The 17,654-nt window shown below is 31.5% G+C and overlaps 1 protein-coding gene across 1 annotated transcript in view; it reads left to right on the forward strand.

Annotated features, from left to right (window-relative positions):
* The window catches only part of LOC126888189 (3,6-anhydro-alpha-L-galactose dehydrogenase-like), a 43,385-nt gene that overhangs the window by 14,356 nt on the left and 11,375 nt on the right, over positions 1 to 17,654 (forward strand). Inside the window, exons 5-7 of the mRNA XM_050656242.1 lie at positions 5,831 to 5,985; positions 10,669 to 10,766; positions 16,835 to 17,269. Coding sequence (XP_050512199.1) covers positions 5,831 to 5,985; positions 10,669 to 10,766; positions 16,835 to 17,269 — 688 coding nt within the window. The remainder of the gene's footprint in view (positions 1 to 5,830; positions 5,986 to 10,668; positions 10,767 to 16,834; positions 17,270 to 17,654) is intronic.

A 17,654-nucleotide genomic window follows, 5' to 3' on the forward strand; every position in this document is an offset into this window, starting at 1 on the left:
ACTACTAAAATTTTTTATTTCTAACAAGAAATCGAACATATTATAACTAAATAACTAATTAGGCAACATAGAGAAATTATCACTGTCATTTTGACAAACCTGCATCAGATTTTCTCTAATCTGTTCTGTTATCTTTATCGATATCTGTTCAGTGCAGTAGTGTGTTAATTTAAGAATTCGTTATTGTTGTTTCATAGGAAAGTAGGGTTTATTCAGGGCCGTGCGGTGCTATGATGCGGTGAGGCAGCCGCATCAGGCGGCATCACAAGGGGGCGGCATAATCGGTAAAATCAAAATACAAATTGAGCCATTTAATAATTAAAAATATATATAGGACCAAGTGTCAGCCGAAAATATTTAACTGGTGAAGGTTTAACAGAACTTATTTTGACAAATTGGGAAAAATTTGTTCTTGATTTAAAACGGCTCAGATCAGAGGACAAGGCTATGATAACGGGTTTACTATGAAAGGAATAAGAAGGAGTGTGCAAAACAGAAATTTGAAAAATATCCGAGGGCGTTTTACGTGCCCTGCGCATGCCACCTTAGTCATAAATGACGCAGCGTCTTCTTCTACAGAAACAACAACCTTTTTTTGTATTACACAAGAACTGTACACTTTTTTCTGGTTTTACAAAGCGTTAGGAAGTTCTGAAAAAAATATGTTTCACAACTAATACTAAAACCGGTGAGTACTACTAGATAGTTAGTCGAATAGATGCATTGAAACCTCTAAGATTTTAATTTTGTGAAATATAATAATATAATGCCTTATTCGAAATAATAGAAGACGTCAACAATGATTCAAAAACTAAAATCAAAGCACGAGGATTAGTAAAAAAAGAATGTGTGTGTGTACTTTGTACGCACGTAAGAAGTTATACTTCTATTATTATGATTTTAACGAAATTTATATACTTAACAGGTTATTTGTATTTTATTTAAATATTAAACTAACTTTCTTACCTACCACTTTTAAAAATTTTTTAGTAAAATGATACCAAAAATTTATAAAAAAAAATTATGAATCGTCCGGTATTTGAACCCGGGACCTCTCGATCTCTGATCACACGCTCTACCACTGAGCTATATTCCCTTTGCTTTGACAGGTTACAAGATTTCTCATACATACTGACAAATTTAATAGACCAAGTGAAGTATACAAAAATACTTTAAATATACTTACTATTATTATAAATATCTAATTCCCGAGGAAGACAAATCCAAAGACACAAAAATTATAATAAATAATTACATTTATTAAAAACACTAATATATCGTTTTAATGACTTATTTGCGCTGACAGCGCTGATAATACATACATATCTTGAAAGATTAGCAACGAACTACATACTGTCTGTGTGCGCATGCGTCAGGCATTATAAAATTTCACTCTCGATCGTAAAGAAGTATAATTTCAAAAATATTAAAAATTAGAAATTTATATGCGGTGTAGTTCTTTGGCATGATATTTTATTTCATATAAATTCAGTCTCGAAGATGTTGCAACATGTAACTATAAATTTGTCAGATTGTGTAAAAATGTTGTCAGAAACTATAAAAAAAATGAAAATTTACTGACAATTTGGCTATGACCAAATGAAAATTAATGATAATGAAATTGCAGAAAATCTTGTAAGTAAGTTCCGAATTTCCTGCTGAAAATAAATATTGAGGCAAGAGAAAAATGCGTCAATTTGATCTGTGGATCAGCTCTGAACAGAGGAAGATAAATTTAAAGTAAATTTTTTATCTATATTTTAGACATTGCCTTTAATTCTTTGATTGATCGATTTTCGCTTTTAGAAACCCATAATAAAAATTTAAAAATTTTATATATTTTGAAATTAAGGAAAATATATGAAAAGGGAAAAGGAAAAGATGATAAAATACTAGAAAATCTTTTTTCTTCTCTCAATACTTTTCATAGAAAAAGAATCAGATATAGAGGCAAATGATTTTCTAGAAGAATTATTGCATGATTTATCCCAAATGATACCATACTCCATAAAACCTTTAGAGGTTTTGAACTATTTGTGCCCAAATAACCTAATTTCTTTATACCCAAATATAGTTGTATCACTAAGGGCCGGTATTATCTGTCCCGATTAAACCCCGGTTAAAGGCATTTTGTCATGTGAGGTGCAGAAAGTACCGGCCCTAAGAATCTTATTAACACTCTCTGTCTCGGCAGCTTGAGGAAAGAAGTTTTTCAAAATTAAAAATGTTTAAAAACTATTTACGAAGCTCCATAAGACAAACAAAACTAAAAAAATTAGCACTTATTTCGATACGAGTCCTCACTAGCTGCTACTTTAGACTACACCAATCTGATTGACGAGTTTGCCAAAATTAAAATCGAAAGGATAAAATTGTAATTTTCATAAATGTTATTTAACTTTAATACATATTTCATTTAATAAAAATAAATACTAGTATTAAGTTTCAATAATATTTAGGGGGCGGCATTTCCAAGACTTGCATCATATTGAAAAGATGTACCGCACGGCTCTGGGTTTATTGATAGTTAATTTATTATATATTTGTTGTTGTATAAGTTGTTGGCCTCTTTGAAAGAATAGATTGTTGTTAATTGTGAGTTTTAGTTATATGTAGGTATGTAAGTATATTTTACGTAAAAATATTTCGAATTCTAATGCGAGTATATAAAGTTTTAGGAGGATTTTTTATTCTAAAAATATTATCAATAGGTACTTAAAAAAAATGGAAAAAGTAAATCAAACGAAAAATAAAGTGAAACCTTCCAAGGAAAAGTCGATTAAAAACCGTACCAAAATTATGCGAAAATCGAAATTTGTTTCGCTTCACAACAAAAAATGATTATTTATTATTGCTTTAATAATTAGATATTTCATGCAAATACCTTTCTAAATACCTATCTTAACATAAAATTTTCACCCATTTTGGTTTATTTTTATAAAAATCTATTTATTAATAATAAAATCGTTTTCTATTACTTCCATTTAGCGCGACTAGTTGCCAAAGTTTATGATACTATATCCTGAAGTTATATTTTGTTGCTACCTGTTGATCGCTACTGTTTACTCTTAACAGAAATCTTCCAATATTATTTCTACGCGTATATAATAAAATATGCCTAGTGGCTGTAATTCCCGTGTACTCGGCTAAATGATTCTAAAAAGGAACAGACCTACTGCCTAAATATTTCGTGTTGGTATCATGTGACGTCACGGGCTATAACGCGGATGACGTGCAACGGTAAGTATATTGGACGGACTGTAAGCCAGTAGCAATATTAGTCCACTTACTGTGACATTTTCCCTGTATTTTTTTTATAACTGTACCTACCGAGAAATGTGACATTTTTACAGTGGGTAATAAATTAGTTAAAAAATAGTAATTATGCTTAATTTTTTATTAAACATTTTTTTAAAGAGAACTTAGTTTCGTGAGCATAGAGGTGGTTTTTAAGGGTTGAAAATTTTAGAACAGAAAATTAATTTTTTTCTCACAGAAAAATACAAGATTATAGCGTTTGAAAGTGTCGCAATTTTTGACATTTTTACACAAGGGGTGTTTTTAAGAGTTGAAAATATGCAATCAATCAAAAAATATTTTATCGCCAACCGTCACTAAAGTCATTCATTATTGTACTCATTTGCCCTCATTTGCGGCAGTAAAGTAACACTTTATTGTACTGAAGGAAGAATTTTACTTTACCTGCCGCGATTAGTCAAATTAACCGAGATTGAATGTAAGTGGTCGATGGCAGTAATCGAATGGCGAGTATTTGAGTGGACTTACAATTTATTTACTTTAATTATTAAAAATATTGTACGCAATTTGCGACATTATCAATTAAATTTATGTCAAAAAGTGAAATTCTGTAGTATTTTGTAATTATATTCATATAAAGTAAACTAAAACTTTACCGATTTAGTAATTATTCAATATTGATAACTATCGATTAAAAATCGAAAGCGGCCATCTTGCAAGTTATCTGTTATCACTGTCATGAAATTATTATGACGTCTAAAATTTAAACATTTAAAAATTTAAAAATATCAAATTATGTTGGCAAATATTATTTTATATCAATAAAACATATCTTAACCGATTATGTCAAATATACCAGCAAACGAGAAGTAAACTCAACCTTCCCAGGGACATATCTGAGCTTCTTAGAGACAATACAAATATCCACAATATCATACAGTTTTTAACGGAAATATGAATAAAAGACATTTAATGGTATTACAATCTCTTTTTATTTTTAATATGTATTTTCCATTGTTGTCGTTTACAACCCCAGTGATTCGGACGACATTAAATTTAAAAAATATATGTTGGCGATAAAATTTTGTATGCACTACGTCAGTAAAGACTCCTTATTGAACTCGTCTGTTACTCGCCTCGCTCTTCTCGTAATATCAGACTTGTTCGATAAAGAGTGACTTTACTGACTTGGTACATAAATAACTTATTATTGGCAAGAAAGGAATTTTTGAATATAAATGTACATTTTAAAGTTTTGAAGTTGTTGAAAAAATTTTTATACATATTTTTGACATAGGGGTAGTTTTTAATGGTTGAAGTGTTTCAGTTATTTTATTATTACGAAAATTATTTTATATAATCAGACAATTACATTGTAGATGATATAAATGGACTAGAATAACGTTTGAACCTGTTATATGATTTTTTACATTTATTTTTTCAAAATCCATTTTTATATTTGAAAATGTTTAAATTGCACAATTTAACATGATTAAATCCATAAAATGCTTTCATATTATTTTTTTTTAATAAGGGTTGGCTTTCACCCCTTAAAAATAAAAAGCTCACCTAGCGCATATTCGCATATACAGTGCTAGTCAAAAGTCCGTACCCCCCCCCCTGGTATCTTTTGAACGGTTATACCTATAATAGTGAAATTTGGAGGGAGGAAATAAACGGACGTAAGCTTCTTACTAGTCATGACAAGTGACGTAATAGTGACAGATGACTTTACAGCGCCACTGTGACAGATAATTTTAAATGAGACCTTATGGCAAGTGATACCTCGTTTGAAAGGTATTGAAAATACCTATTCAGTCATACTAATTTTGTTTGAATTTAAGCTAATTTTGATAAATAAATAAATAAATATAAAATTGTAGTTTCGCAGTTAATTAATAAAAATTAAAAATTCCGCCTATGATTACTTGTCAAAAAGGTTTACGTTGACATAAAAACTACTAGAGAATTGAAAAAGTCAACTTTTTTGACAAAAAAAACCATAGGCGGACATTTGAATTTTTATTAATTAAATGCGAAACTACAATATTATATTTATTTAATATATTCACCAAAATCAAAATCAACTTAAACCCAAAAAAATTAGTATGACTGAATAGGTATTTTGAATACCTTTCAAATGAGGTATCACTTGCTATAAGGTCCCATTTAAAATTATCGGTCACAGTGGCTCTGTAACGTCATCTGTCACTATTACGTCACCTCTCATGACTAGTTAAGAAGCTTACGTCCGTTTATTTCCTCTCTCCAAATTTCACTATTATAGTTATAGCCGTTCAAAAGATAAGAGGGGGGGGGGGGGGTACGGACTTTTGACTAGCACTGTATATAACTTTTGTAGAGAGGTATAAGATAAGCCTAAATTAAAATTTTTAGCAAAATTTAGCAGAGTGACTGCATTTTAATAATTATAATAATTTAATATAATTATTTAAGTGTATATTCAGCTTTCTCAAATATTTTTTGCCCAAATTTTCCCAAATTTTGGCCAAAAACTATTTGAGAAAGTCGAATATACACAGTAATTGGTTTGATTTGGTTTTAATTTTAGCCTACCAGAGGGTACTTTGAAAATCATTCCTTCCGACGATGGAGAACTTGTACCATATTTCACCATGGATAATGTTAAAGTTATTTCATTATTTGTGGATTTAAATAATGATAAATATCGTGGATGTCATAATCATAACAAACATCTAATTGTCTGTAAGTATCACACAAATAATGCTTTATCTTATAATAAGATATCTTATAATAATATCATATTATGATATCGATGGCATAGTGCACAATTGTGTAGTGCAAAAACTAACATTTTACAGTACAGCCATTTGAAAGTTATAGGTATGTACTTACCACATGTGGAGTTTCTTATATTATACATACCCCATTTGACAGGTATATACTACAAGCTTCTAAATGAAATTAAATAACAAATATCAAGGAAAAATTGTTTAATTCGCAAAAAGAATGAATACAAATATTTATTCATCATCAGAAGTATCATAATATTAGAACATTGAAGAGAAACCATTTGTGGTAAGGGCACATACAACATTTGGCTTATTTAATTTTTCTTATATTTAGCAGTTACCACATTATGTCAACTTGTATTTCTTACACGTTTCATTATTTGCTTACCACATTTGTGCACAATAAACTTTGGGTCCAAATAATGAACTATGTGTACTTATAAATTTTGTAAAAAGTTGTACTTACCACATTTGTGCACTATACCATCGATATGAATGCTTATATTTCCTACCTGAGCCATTCTATGAAATTTTATATCAGTTTTATGACATTTACTACAGCAGCTGTAATTTACACAATTGAATTATTAAACTGAAATGAAATAAGTCGATAAAAACTATCCTACATAAATAATACGGCGAAGGGGAATCGTAAGATTTTACACGTAAATCCTGGAGAGTGCATGCCTGTGTAAAAAGGTGCGGATTTTTACGGCTCACGCAGTAATGTATACAATTTTTAAAGTATTGTAAATTTTGATATAACATGCCTAACTCTTTTCTATGGGCAACATACAATACGCAAACAATATCTGATTTATACGGTTTTCGCAACGAATGTCGAAAAAGGTTACGCGTATTTAGCCGGTCCCCGCAGTGAAAAGGTTAAATATCAATCATGCTTATGAAAAAAAAAAGTTTACAAATATTAAAATCAACATAATTTAACTTACTCTTACAACCAACTCTTAGCCGAAAAACAATACTCCAACAATTTTACTACTGGAAAAACTGGTTCGTGCTGTAAAAACGCACTACAGACAATTAAATTATTTCAGGAGTCTCACCAAATAAGTGAGTCAGGTTCATGAGATTTTGTAAATCGTCTCCCTTAATGTATTTTGCCACTACTTGAGGAAAAGTTATTATATACGTAAAATACCAAGGCAGAACACTAGCCCTTTTTACAGCTGTTGTAAGTACCGACAATAAGTACGGAAGTCTTAAGTACCAAAGTGGACCTAAGTATAAGTACCAGTACCGAGAATAAATAAGTTCTTAAGTATTTCGGTTAAGTAGTACTTGAAAACAGTAAATTTAAGTATTAAGTAACCGATTTGTGTACTTAAGTAACTACATTTAAAATATTTTGTGCTTAAATATCGAGTTCAAGTACAAGTACTTTTGTAAAAGTGAAACTCATATATAACAGGAACATTTCATTGAAATTAAGGTTAAACACTTAAATATTAGATATTTGCAGCACTGTTGTAGGAAATTGAGAGCTGGATGTTTAAAACATGAACATATAAATAAATTACAATAATTTTGTCAAAAGAAAAATAAATGAAGATACTCAGAGTAATGGGAATATTTTATTATAATAATATTTATTTGTCGGATACAGGAATAATTCAAGAAAATATTTGTCGAAACATGATTACCGCACACCACACTAAGTAAATCGAAAACATTGAAGAAGATTTGCAGTAATCCGCAATAGTTAAGAACTTGTCGTGAAGGGTTTGAGTACTTAAGTACTTTTAGAGTACTTAAGTATTTTTTATTTTTTAAATTGCAAGTCTCCCCCCATTCGTTACGGTCTCTAGCCATTCTCCTCCATCGACTGCCAATAATATTTCTTGCGTCTTCATTCATATCATCCTCCCATTGCTTTCTTGGTCTTCCAATAAGTCTACTCACCGCATTCTTGCATTCAACAGTTTTTGGAAATTTATTTTCTTCCTCACCCAGTATGTCCTGCGCGAAGAACTGGGAAGGAAGCTCAGACTCACAGTCTCAGACCGACACGGCTCTTACCTGCCTGTTCTGTTTTCTCTTCTGTCAACGTTATGTAAAATTTATTTTGCAAGCTGTTTGACTCCTTTTCTTCTTTTGACATATTTTTCTATTCATCGTTTTCCAGTTTCTTTCACGATTAAATTTAAGAAATCAATAACTATGGTTCAAAAATAAATAATGATGGTTTTGCTTGTTTTCGATTCAGAGGGTTGCACACCCTCTGCTGTTTTTCGATTCAGAGGAATGCACGCTAACGAACGCTGCTGATGACGCCTGAAATGGTAGAAACAGCCTGTCCAGCGGGTGTGCAACCCTCTGAATCGAAAACAAGCAAAACCATCATTTATTATTTTTATTTTCTTTACTCGGATTTGAGTACTGAAAGTTCCTCTTCTGTCCTTTTTTCCTAGACAAATGAAAGCGGAATGTGATCGTTTCCTTTTCGTTTTCTATATTCGTCGTCTGCGGTCGTATTAATTGAAAAAGTCGCAGATTAAGGATGTACCAGAAAGAACTTTCAAAAGTCTCAGGTTTAAATTACTATTTACCATTTTAATTTTTATTAAATTTGTGGATTCTGCATCTGAGACTCTTCAATTAACTATGGTTCATTTTTTAAATAGGAGGAGTAATTCAAATTTACCGCGCCGTAATGGATGTTTGTAATTGGTCCAACCGCAGGTACGCAAGCTTATTCCACTAAATTATGAAATTTTGACACTAATGGCATTTAAAATTCGTTTTCTGTGATATTCCTTTAATTTTTAGATTAGTCTTCATTTATATAAAAAAATAGTTGTTTTTAGAACTCTTTACCGATGTATTAGTATAATATAATATTTATGGATTACCGTCGAGGGCTGACATGATCAACCAAAAAAGAAGATGAATCTAGTTTCTTTTCTAGTGGCATTATTGGGTGTGATCTGTCTTTCGGGTTTACTCCTCCTGTTTAAAAAATGAACCATAGTAGTAGACACGAAGTTACAAGAAGTATTACCAACAGCGACGCTATACGCTCTGAGCTTCGCTGGTGTCGCCACTAGCGGATTACTAATGTAACTTTCGCCGGTAATTTTTAAATTTATCATTTAATTGTTATCGCTTAATATTTGCAACGCAAAAAAGTAATTCAATTGTAATCTTTTGATGAAATATTAATTTCTTACTTCGGATACTTTCACAACTATCGTGTAGATGGCGCTAAGATTAATAGATTAATAATTTATAATTACATATTACGGAATATTAAAAAAACTTAAATTCAGTATTTAAAACGTAAGTATATTTAAGGTAAAAATATATACCACAGCTTTGACCAACTAATATTTTTTCTAATTATGTTTTTAATTTCAATTTTAAATTAATCACTTTGACATTTATGTCAAATTTCCAGGAAAGGACTTGTCACTACTGGCGCTTACGAACTTTTAAATATCCCCTCTACGTACGAGCTCACAGCGTATAAAATGTATGACAACTTTCGTTGTTGTTACCACAAATTATTAAAAATTAACAATTGCCAAAGTCATTTTATTCTTTTAGGGTTGGGATTTTAGCTTCTTACATACACTGTACAAAACCTAACACTGTACTGTACCTAACTTACATATTGTTTATAATTTAAAAAAAAAATTTATTTGCGATGTTAAGTCATAACGACGACCTCTCGTGGATTTCGGCTGAACTAGCTTTGAGGGTGTTTTCAACAGAGACATGTAAAAGGATAGACTTGGCTAGGGATATGCCATTCAATGCATCGGGGTGTAACGTCGACATAGGATTGAGTGGTCTAGCCATCTTTGTCAGTCACATGCGCGGGATCGTTTGGTTAAAAGAGATAGATAGACCACCGATCAACTGTTTCCATGATGTTTCCGCGTTACGCTTTTTTGGTGAGTATGCCGAGTCTACGCTTAATATGTCAATGGTTTTCAATGTCAAACGCTGAGCGCACATGCATTTGAAACAAGTAGGTAATATTCATTGTTTATCTTTACATGTTTTTTTTACCAGTTTTATATACCAACTTTTATTGAAACGTGAAGAGTTCATGTTAATCATTTTATATTACCCATTAATTAATTTAAAACATGTAAAAATAAATAATGAATATTACCTACTTGTTTCAAATGCATGTGTGCTCAGCGTTTGACATTGAAAACACCTTCAAAGCTAGTTCCACCGAAATCCACGAGAGGTCATCTCGTTATTGTGACAACATCGTGCATACAATTTATTTATAAACAACGAACGCTTAGCGTCAGTTTCAAACGGTTTAAAACCATCAGCGAATAGTGGACCAACGCGAATAGAGGGGATATCACTGGTGACTGTATTATGTTCTCTCACTGACCAACTGTTTGCTGACGGTTTCTGACTAGTTTGACTATTTGCTAGTACAAACCTATTATTAACAACGAGGATGCCATAAATGTGACGCAGTGACATTTATAGCATTATTGGGACATTTGCAAAATGGCTGAAGTTCAACCATTGTCATTTAAATGTAAAATACACAACACGATTTTTTTCGACGGCTTTTTATTGCCAGTATTATGAGCATTATTACAGCTTATAAGCATTATTCTTGACCTTATTTTTTTTTTTTCAGTATCAACATATAAGACACCCGCTGTAATTTTTGATAGTGCTGATTTAGATGCAGCATCTGAGGGTATAATAGATTCATCGTGGAGTTACCAGAGTATGGTAATATATATTTTTTATTTTTAGTTATTCTGTATTATACAGTAAGCACCACGCTAGTCGACATTCTTCTTCTTATGGTGCCTATCCGTTACGGATGTTGGACACTAACATGGCTATTCTAACTTTGTTGACTGCTGTCCTGAAAAGTCCGGTAGTGGTTAAGTTAAACCATTTTCGCAGGTTATGCAGCCAGGATATTCTTCTTCGTCCTGGACCTCTTTTCCCATGCACTTTACCTTGAAGTATGGTCCGAAGTAGGTCATATCGTTGTTCATTGCGCATTACATGGCCCAGGTATTCCAGTTTGCGACGTTTTATGGTTACGACTAGTTCGCGCTCTTTACCCATTCTATGTAGAACTTCTTCGTTGGTAACTCTGTCTATCCAGGAAATCCTCAAAATGCGTCTATAGCACCACATCTCAAATGCTTTGAGTCTCTTCAGTGATGCTTCAGTTAAGGTCCATGACTCCACACCATATAAAAGAACGGAGAATACGTAGCACTTTAGTAAACGAATTTTTATTTCCAATTTTATATCGTGACTGTTAAAGATTTTTTTCATTTTGACGAAGGCTGATCTTGCTTTCTCGATCCTTATCTTAATTTCCGTCGATTGGTCCCACTGTTCATTTAAGTTTGCACCCAAATAACAAAAGTTGGTGATTTGTGTTATAGGTTGTTGATTAACTAGTAGTTGACCAGGTGGTATCCTATTTTTGCTTATAACCATGTATTTGGTTTTTTTGATGTTAAAATCAAGCCCAAACCTGCTACTTACTTCTGCCACCCTGGAGACAAGTGTCTGCAGACCTTCAAGACTGTCTGCAAAAATGACAGTATCATCAGCGTATCTTATGTTGTTCAATCGTTCTCCGTTTATAAGTATTCCCTCGTCTATGTCCGTTAGCGCTAGGTTCATAATGTGTTCTGAATATGTATTGAACAAGAACTAGTCGACATACGGGTACCTAATTGCTAGGCTTTTGGGCTAATCCTGTCCGTTCTCACATGTGACTTTGGATGTCTGTCATGTCATTTGTGACTGTCATGATAATTGATAATAATTTATATAACCATGATAACAATAATGGCCGCCTTTTGCGAAGGTACAGTAGTATTGTTACTATGATTTAAAATAACTTTATTCACATATTACAATACTTTACAACTTTAACACATGACAACTATAAACTTCAAAAATAATTGTTCTATAGACTGCCAACTCTCTCAATTTATATACATTTTATGACGTTCTAGACGTTACTGAACATTTCTGGGTTATTCCATGACATCTCAAATATTTTCAACGAAAAAATTTCGTTTATAAATTCGCAAAGTCTGTGTGTTATTGCGTTGCCGCTCCTGAAATACTCAGATCAGATTTATCGATGGATTCTTATGTAGTTTTCTCTTCTGAATCCAAATCTGAAAACGGCATTTCGATATTTCTATCCGTCTTCGAGATAATCGTCCTCAAATTCTAAAATGTGACGTCACAATCGTTTTATTTTCTGCCGACACACTACACGTCCAGCTGAAATGGTTGCTAGTAAGTAGGCTAGTTTTTTAATCTTGATTTGTTAAGCAAAGCATAGGTTATTTACATTTGAGTTTGACACTTCGTGAATGCCAAACTAAATTTTAAATTAAGTATTAATAAAACATCAATGACATTTGATAGTGAATTTAATTATTATGTAAAATAAATAATATGTTCAAAAATACAATTTGAGTATATTTTAAAAGCCATAATTTATTAACAGCTTTAGAAAGGTTTATACGAGTATACGGCCTCCCCTTTATGAAAAATGGACTTTTCCATTTGTTATGAAATTAAAATATAGTCGGTTCGCTAAACTCGACACTAAAACTAAGCTAAACTGGCTAGTGATTTTAGTAGGTAATTTTTTTGTGTTTTGCGAATTTTGTAAAAATTGGCAAAATTACTAATTATTTAGTAATTATTAACTAATTAGTAATTTTTTTTTGTCAAATTGGCAAAATTATTGACTAAAATCACTAGCCAGTTGTGTCTGAGTTTAGCGAACCGACAGTATATGAAATAATATTGTTTGGTATAAAAAATTATGGTCTGATATGTGCAATTACATCCTTCTAATGGAAAAAAATATTTGAAGATTTTTCTCAAATTATGGATACCAACAACATTTTCATTTATAACTCTTTTATTTTTAATTTGACGAAGAAAAGTTATTCTTCATAAAAAGCTCTTCATGTTCTAAGATTTATGATGCAACCATCATATATAAAATTTAGAAAGAGTAAACTACCTTTATAGTTCATATCATTTAAATTAGAATGATATAATTGCACATTAAAACATAATTATTAATTCTAAACTACTTTTCATAATAGCAATTTTCCATATTATGAATTAAATAAACAAAGTTTTCGTTATGATAATGCTCGCATTTTCAGCTTGTTCAACTTAATACTTCTTTTACGTCAAGGGACTTTTTCTATGTAGGATACTGCTCTGCATAAAAGGATGGCAAAAAGTGAAGGGTCCAGGACAGTATTTGCCCGTGTGTTTACTACCGTGGCGGTTGCTGTATACATATGTCTACTATGAGTAGCGTTACCAGGTGTCCCGATTTGCGCGGGACGTCCCGATTTTCAGGGGTCTGGTGACGCGTACCGATTTAGTACGTGATCGGGACACTAAATGTCCCGATTTTCATCCACGAAAACCAGTTTCAGGAGGACTGGCAGTGAATTTTATAACTGTTATAAAAACAAGACACTCCTAAAACAGGCAAAATCGAATGAAAAATATAATTTTAATAAAAAATAAATAATATATTTAATCTACGATTTTTTTTGTAATTTCGTTCGATTATTAGTTAGTATTAGTTAATACTTTTCGAGTTATTTACGATTGAAAATGTTTATTTTTTGACAAAAAAATCACGTTTCAGGCGATTTTCATAAATAACTCAAAAAGTAAGTAGGTATTTGCGAAAAAAATATTATTAGCAAAAATGTAGCATAATATAAAAAAATGAAAAAAATTGTGAACTCCTAGAGTCTATAGACCCAACAAAAGCAAAGTTGTAGCTCATGAAAAATACGTTATTATTCGTCAAATTCCAAATCAAATATTTCAACGTGAAATAACCAAGAAATGAAGCATTTTTCGGGAAAAACCGATTAAAACTTGTTTAATAAAGCTTTATTTTTATGTTTTAAAAAAGTTTCTAGCTTTAAAACTAAGCGAGTTATGCTCAAAATCAAGTGGACTCCTTTTTTTTTGGTAAGAAAAATCGTGAAAATCTCCCCCTACTTAGCACCCCAAATGAAATTAATCGTTACCGCTTTACAAACAATTTAATTTACTTATGTATTTTATACATGATTGAAAGGGCCTGAATGAGTCACTAATCACGAGTGTATGCAAAATATGAACAGCCATATTTTAACCAATTTTTGTCTTACAGAAAAACAAAATGAATCTATCATATTTATAAAAGCAAAACCTACCTACTTTTTACTCCTTGAGATTTTTAGTATCCCTAATACTTTTTAAGTTATTTTGGAAAAAGGGCACTTTCCAATATTTTAGGAAATTTTTTTTACTATAAAACCAATTTTTTTTTAAACTAAGCACTCCCAACCGGTAAACCTTACAGATCGTATAAACAATGCACATATAAAGTAAATGGTAAAGCGGTAACGATTAATTTTATTTACGGTGCTAAATAGGGGGAGATTTTCACGATTTTTTTTTACCAAAAAAAGGGACCAACTTTATTTTGAGCGTAGCTCGCTTAGTTTTAATGCTAGATACTTTTATATAAAACAAAATTAAAGATTTTCTAAACACTTAAAATTTTAATAGGTTTTGCCCGAATGTTTATTTTTTTGGTTATTTCAAGTTAAAAAATTCGATTTGGAATTTGACGAATAAGAACGTATTTTTCATGAGCTACAACTTTGCTTTTACTGGTTTTATAGACTTTCTGAAGATACATTTTTTTTTGCTTTTTTAAAAGCTACATTTTTGCTAAGAATATTTTTTTCGATAAAATTACTCAAAAAGTATTAACTTAGTTTAAAAATTATATAGAACAAAAGTTTTTTAGAGTCAGTCAGTTAATCCATTTTGGGACTTACTTTAAACGCGCATTTTTTCACCCCCAAGCAGGGGTGAATGCAACCCCTCAAGTAAAAGCAACCAACGGTACAACTTCAACTTTGAAGTAGACAGTAAGTAGAACCTAAAACCAGATTTTCATGCAATTCGGAGTTGACTCTGAAAATTACACTCCAACTGCCAAAACGGTCATTTACTGGGCAATTGTTGTTTATTTGTCCCGATCTACAACCCTAAATCCCGATTTGTTTTTGCCTATGTACCGATTAAAAACAAATCGGACCTGGCAACACTAACTATGAGATAATATTCTTCTGTGTGAACAGCATTGGAAAGCGTGGCGAAGCGCACAACTCAGATAATAGACGGAGGTCTCTTTGCAAGCACTTTGGCAGTAATAATATATTTCATTAATATACTTTGAAAAACAAAAATTACTTAAGCTAATAGTACACTTTAAAAGACCAAAAATAAGCATTTTTTCAAGATTTTTTTTTCTCAGAAACTTTATTAAAATTGAACATAAAACTTTTTACATATTAATATCTAACTCTTAGAGAATTCCAAAAATATATCTTTTTTTATTTATGCACGTACACTAATATTGTAGAGGGCGCTAAAGTCGAGGCCTCAAAAAAAAGTAGTTCGGATGGCGGACAGTTAATCTCAGTATTGGGATCTTTGAAACAAAAAAATCGTACGGCATTTGAAAAAGGAAGGTTTCTTACTTGACAATTTACCACCGTTAGTGAAAATTACGCAAAACAAAGATTTTACGGAAATTTGAAAAATTTTTGTTAAAAAATCGCCCGTTTTGTTTCACTTTTTCATGGTTAAAATTTTTTTATTTTTTGGTCAAATTGTGGTAAATTGTCACGTAAGAAACCTTCCTTTTTCAAATGCAGTACGATTTTTTTGTTTCAGATATCCCTCTCCTGAGATTAACTGTCCGCCATCGTTTTTCGAGGCCTCGACTTTTGCGCCCTCTATAATATTATCGTACGTGCATAAATGAAAAAAGGTATATTTTTGTACTCTCTAAGAATTAGATATTAATATGTAAAAAGTTTTATGTTAATTTTTCATAAAGGTTCTGAGAAAAAAATTCTTGAAAAAAATGATTATTTTTGGTCTTCTAAAGTGTACTAGTACCTTAAAAATATGAAGTGGTTGAATGCTCCAATATATTAATTTAACGAAATAAAAGGCAAATATCGAGCACCTAGTTTTATTTAATCTTGCCCAAGTATACTTTCGCTCCTAGAGCATCTTCAGGAGCATTTCGTAAAAAAGGGGAAGGTATTATGGGTCTAGGACATTTCATCGCCGCCCTTTCGATACCGCCAATCGTCGGTCGATTCATCGCCGGCCGATTCGTCGCCAGTCTGTTAATCGGTCACTGATTTATTTCCGAATTTTCTACCAATTTTCGACAGTTACATAATTTATTATTTATTTTTAATATTAATTAGGAATTCTAGGAAATGCCCTAACTTAACCTAACACTACATAAATTTGAACATATATACATATTTCTACAAAGGCCATTTAACACTACAAATTTAGTACTATTTAGTATAAAATTTAGGGGAAGTAGAAATAGAACAGTAAATATAATATTTTTTATCTTTTTAATTATCATAAGATAAGTTTTGAACTGAATTTAACGTCGTGTCATCTCCCATAATACAAAAACAACTGACCAACTGGCGATGAAACGTCCCATTCCGAGGTATCCTCGAATGTCATTAATTGTCTAGTGGTGGCAACTTGAATTAACATAATATAACAAATACTTAACGTACACTACACGAAGGACAAACAGATAAATTTGAGTGCCACTCAAGTGCACTTTGAAAGCAAAACTAATATTCATACTACTAATTCTTGTTTACTTAAATCAATTTTGTTTTTTTTAAATTTGGTTAATATTTGTGATTTAATGTTTTTAGTTGCCATGGTCAACGAATACTATCTTAGTACAAGAAAATATTTTTCCAACATTTCTAGCCAAACTAAAATCAAAACTTAAAACATTAGAAGTATCTACTGCAGATAACAAGTCAGCACGTATATCTATCAATTTAAATAATACGTCACAGTTGAATGACTTGAATAATAGTATAAAACAAGCAAGACTTCAAGGAATTGAAGTTTTTCAATCCACAGATAAGTCTGACGTCTGGAATCCAACTGTCTTTGTAGGAGGCAAAATTAACCATAATGCTCTGGGTTCTAAAGACGGCCAATCTAATGTTATCACTGTCGTGGCATTTAGGTCTATTGACGAGGCCGTTAGTTTAGCGAATAATTCCAACCAAGGATTATGGGCTTCAGTTTGGTCTGATAATGCAAACCTCATTAATGAAGTAACAAGAAAACTAAAGGTAAGTATATTTAAATTTAATTTAAATCCATGTTGTTTAAAATAAGTTCCACTTCTTCTTTTTTTATGTACATGACTGTCTGTTTTTTCAATGTGGCTCCAGTAAGTTGTCGTTCCATCATTTTCGTGGTCTTCCCACTGATCGTCTTCCTTTTCGGGAACCGTCTCTCGTCGTCCTTACTACTCTATTTGTTGTCATTCGGCTTATGTGGTCATTCCATTCTATTCTTCTGTTTCTTAAGATAAATGTCACCTACCTTATTCTTTCTTACGCTGTTGTCGATCAAGAGAAACAAGAGAAGGAAATGAGATAATAATTAATAACAAAAGCATTATTGCAAATGGATCTCAATTTATTGAAAAAATAAGAAAATAAAAATGAGAAA

This window comes from Diabrotica virgifera, chromosome 7 (genome assembly GCF_917563875.1).
Source record: "Diabrotica virgifera virgifera chromosome 7, PGI_DIABVI_V3a".
Classification (NCBI taxonomy): Eukaryota; Metazoa; Arthropoda; class Insecta; order Coleoptera; family Chrysomelidae; genus Diabrotica; species Diabrotica virgifera.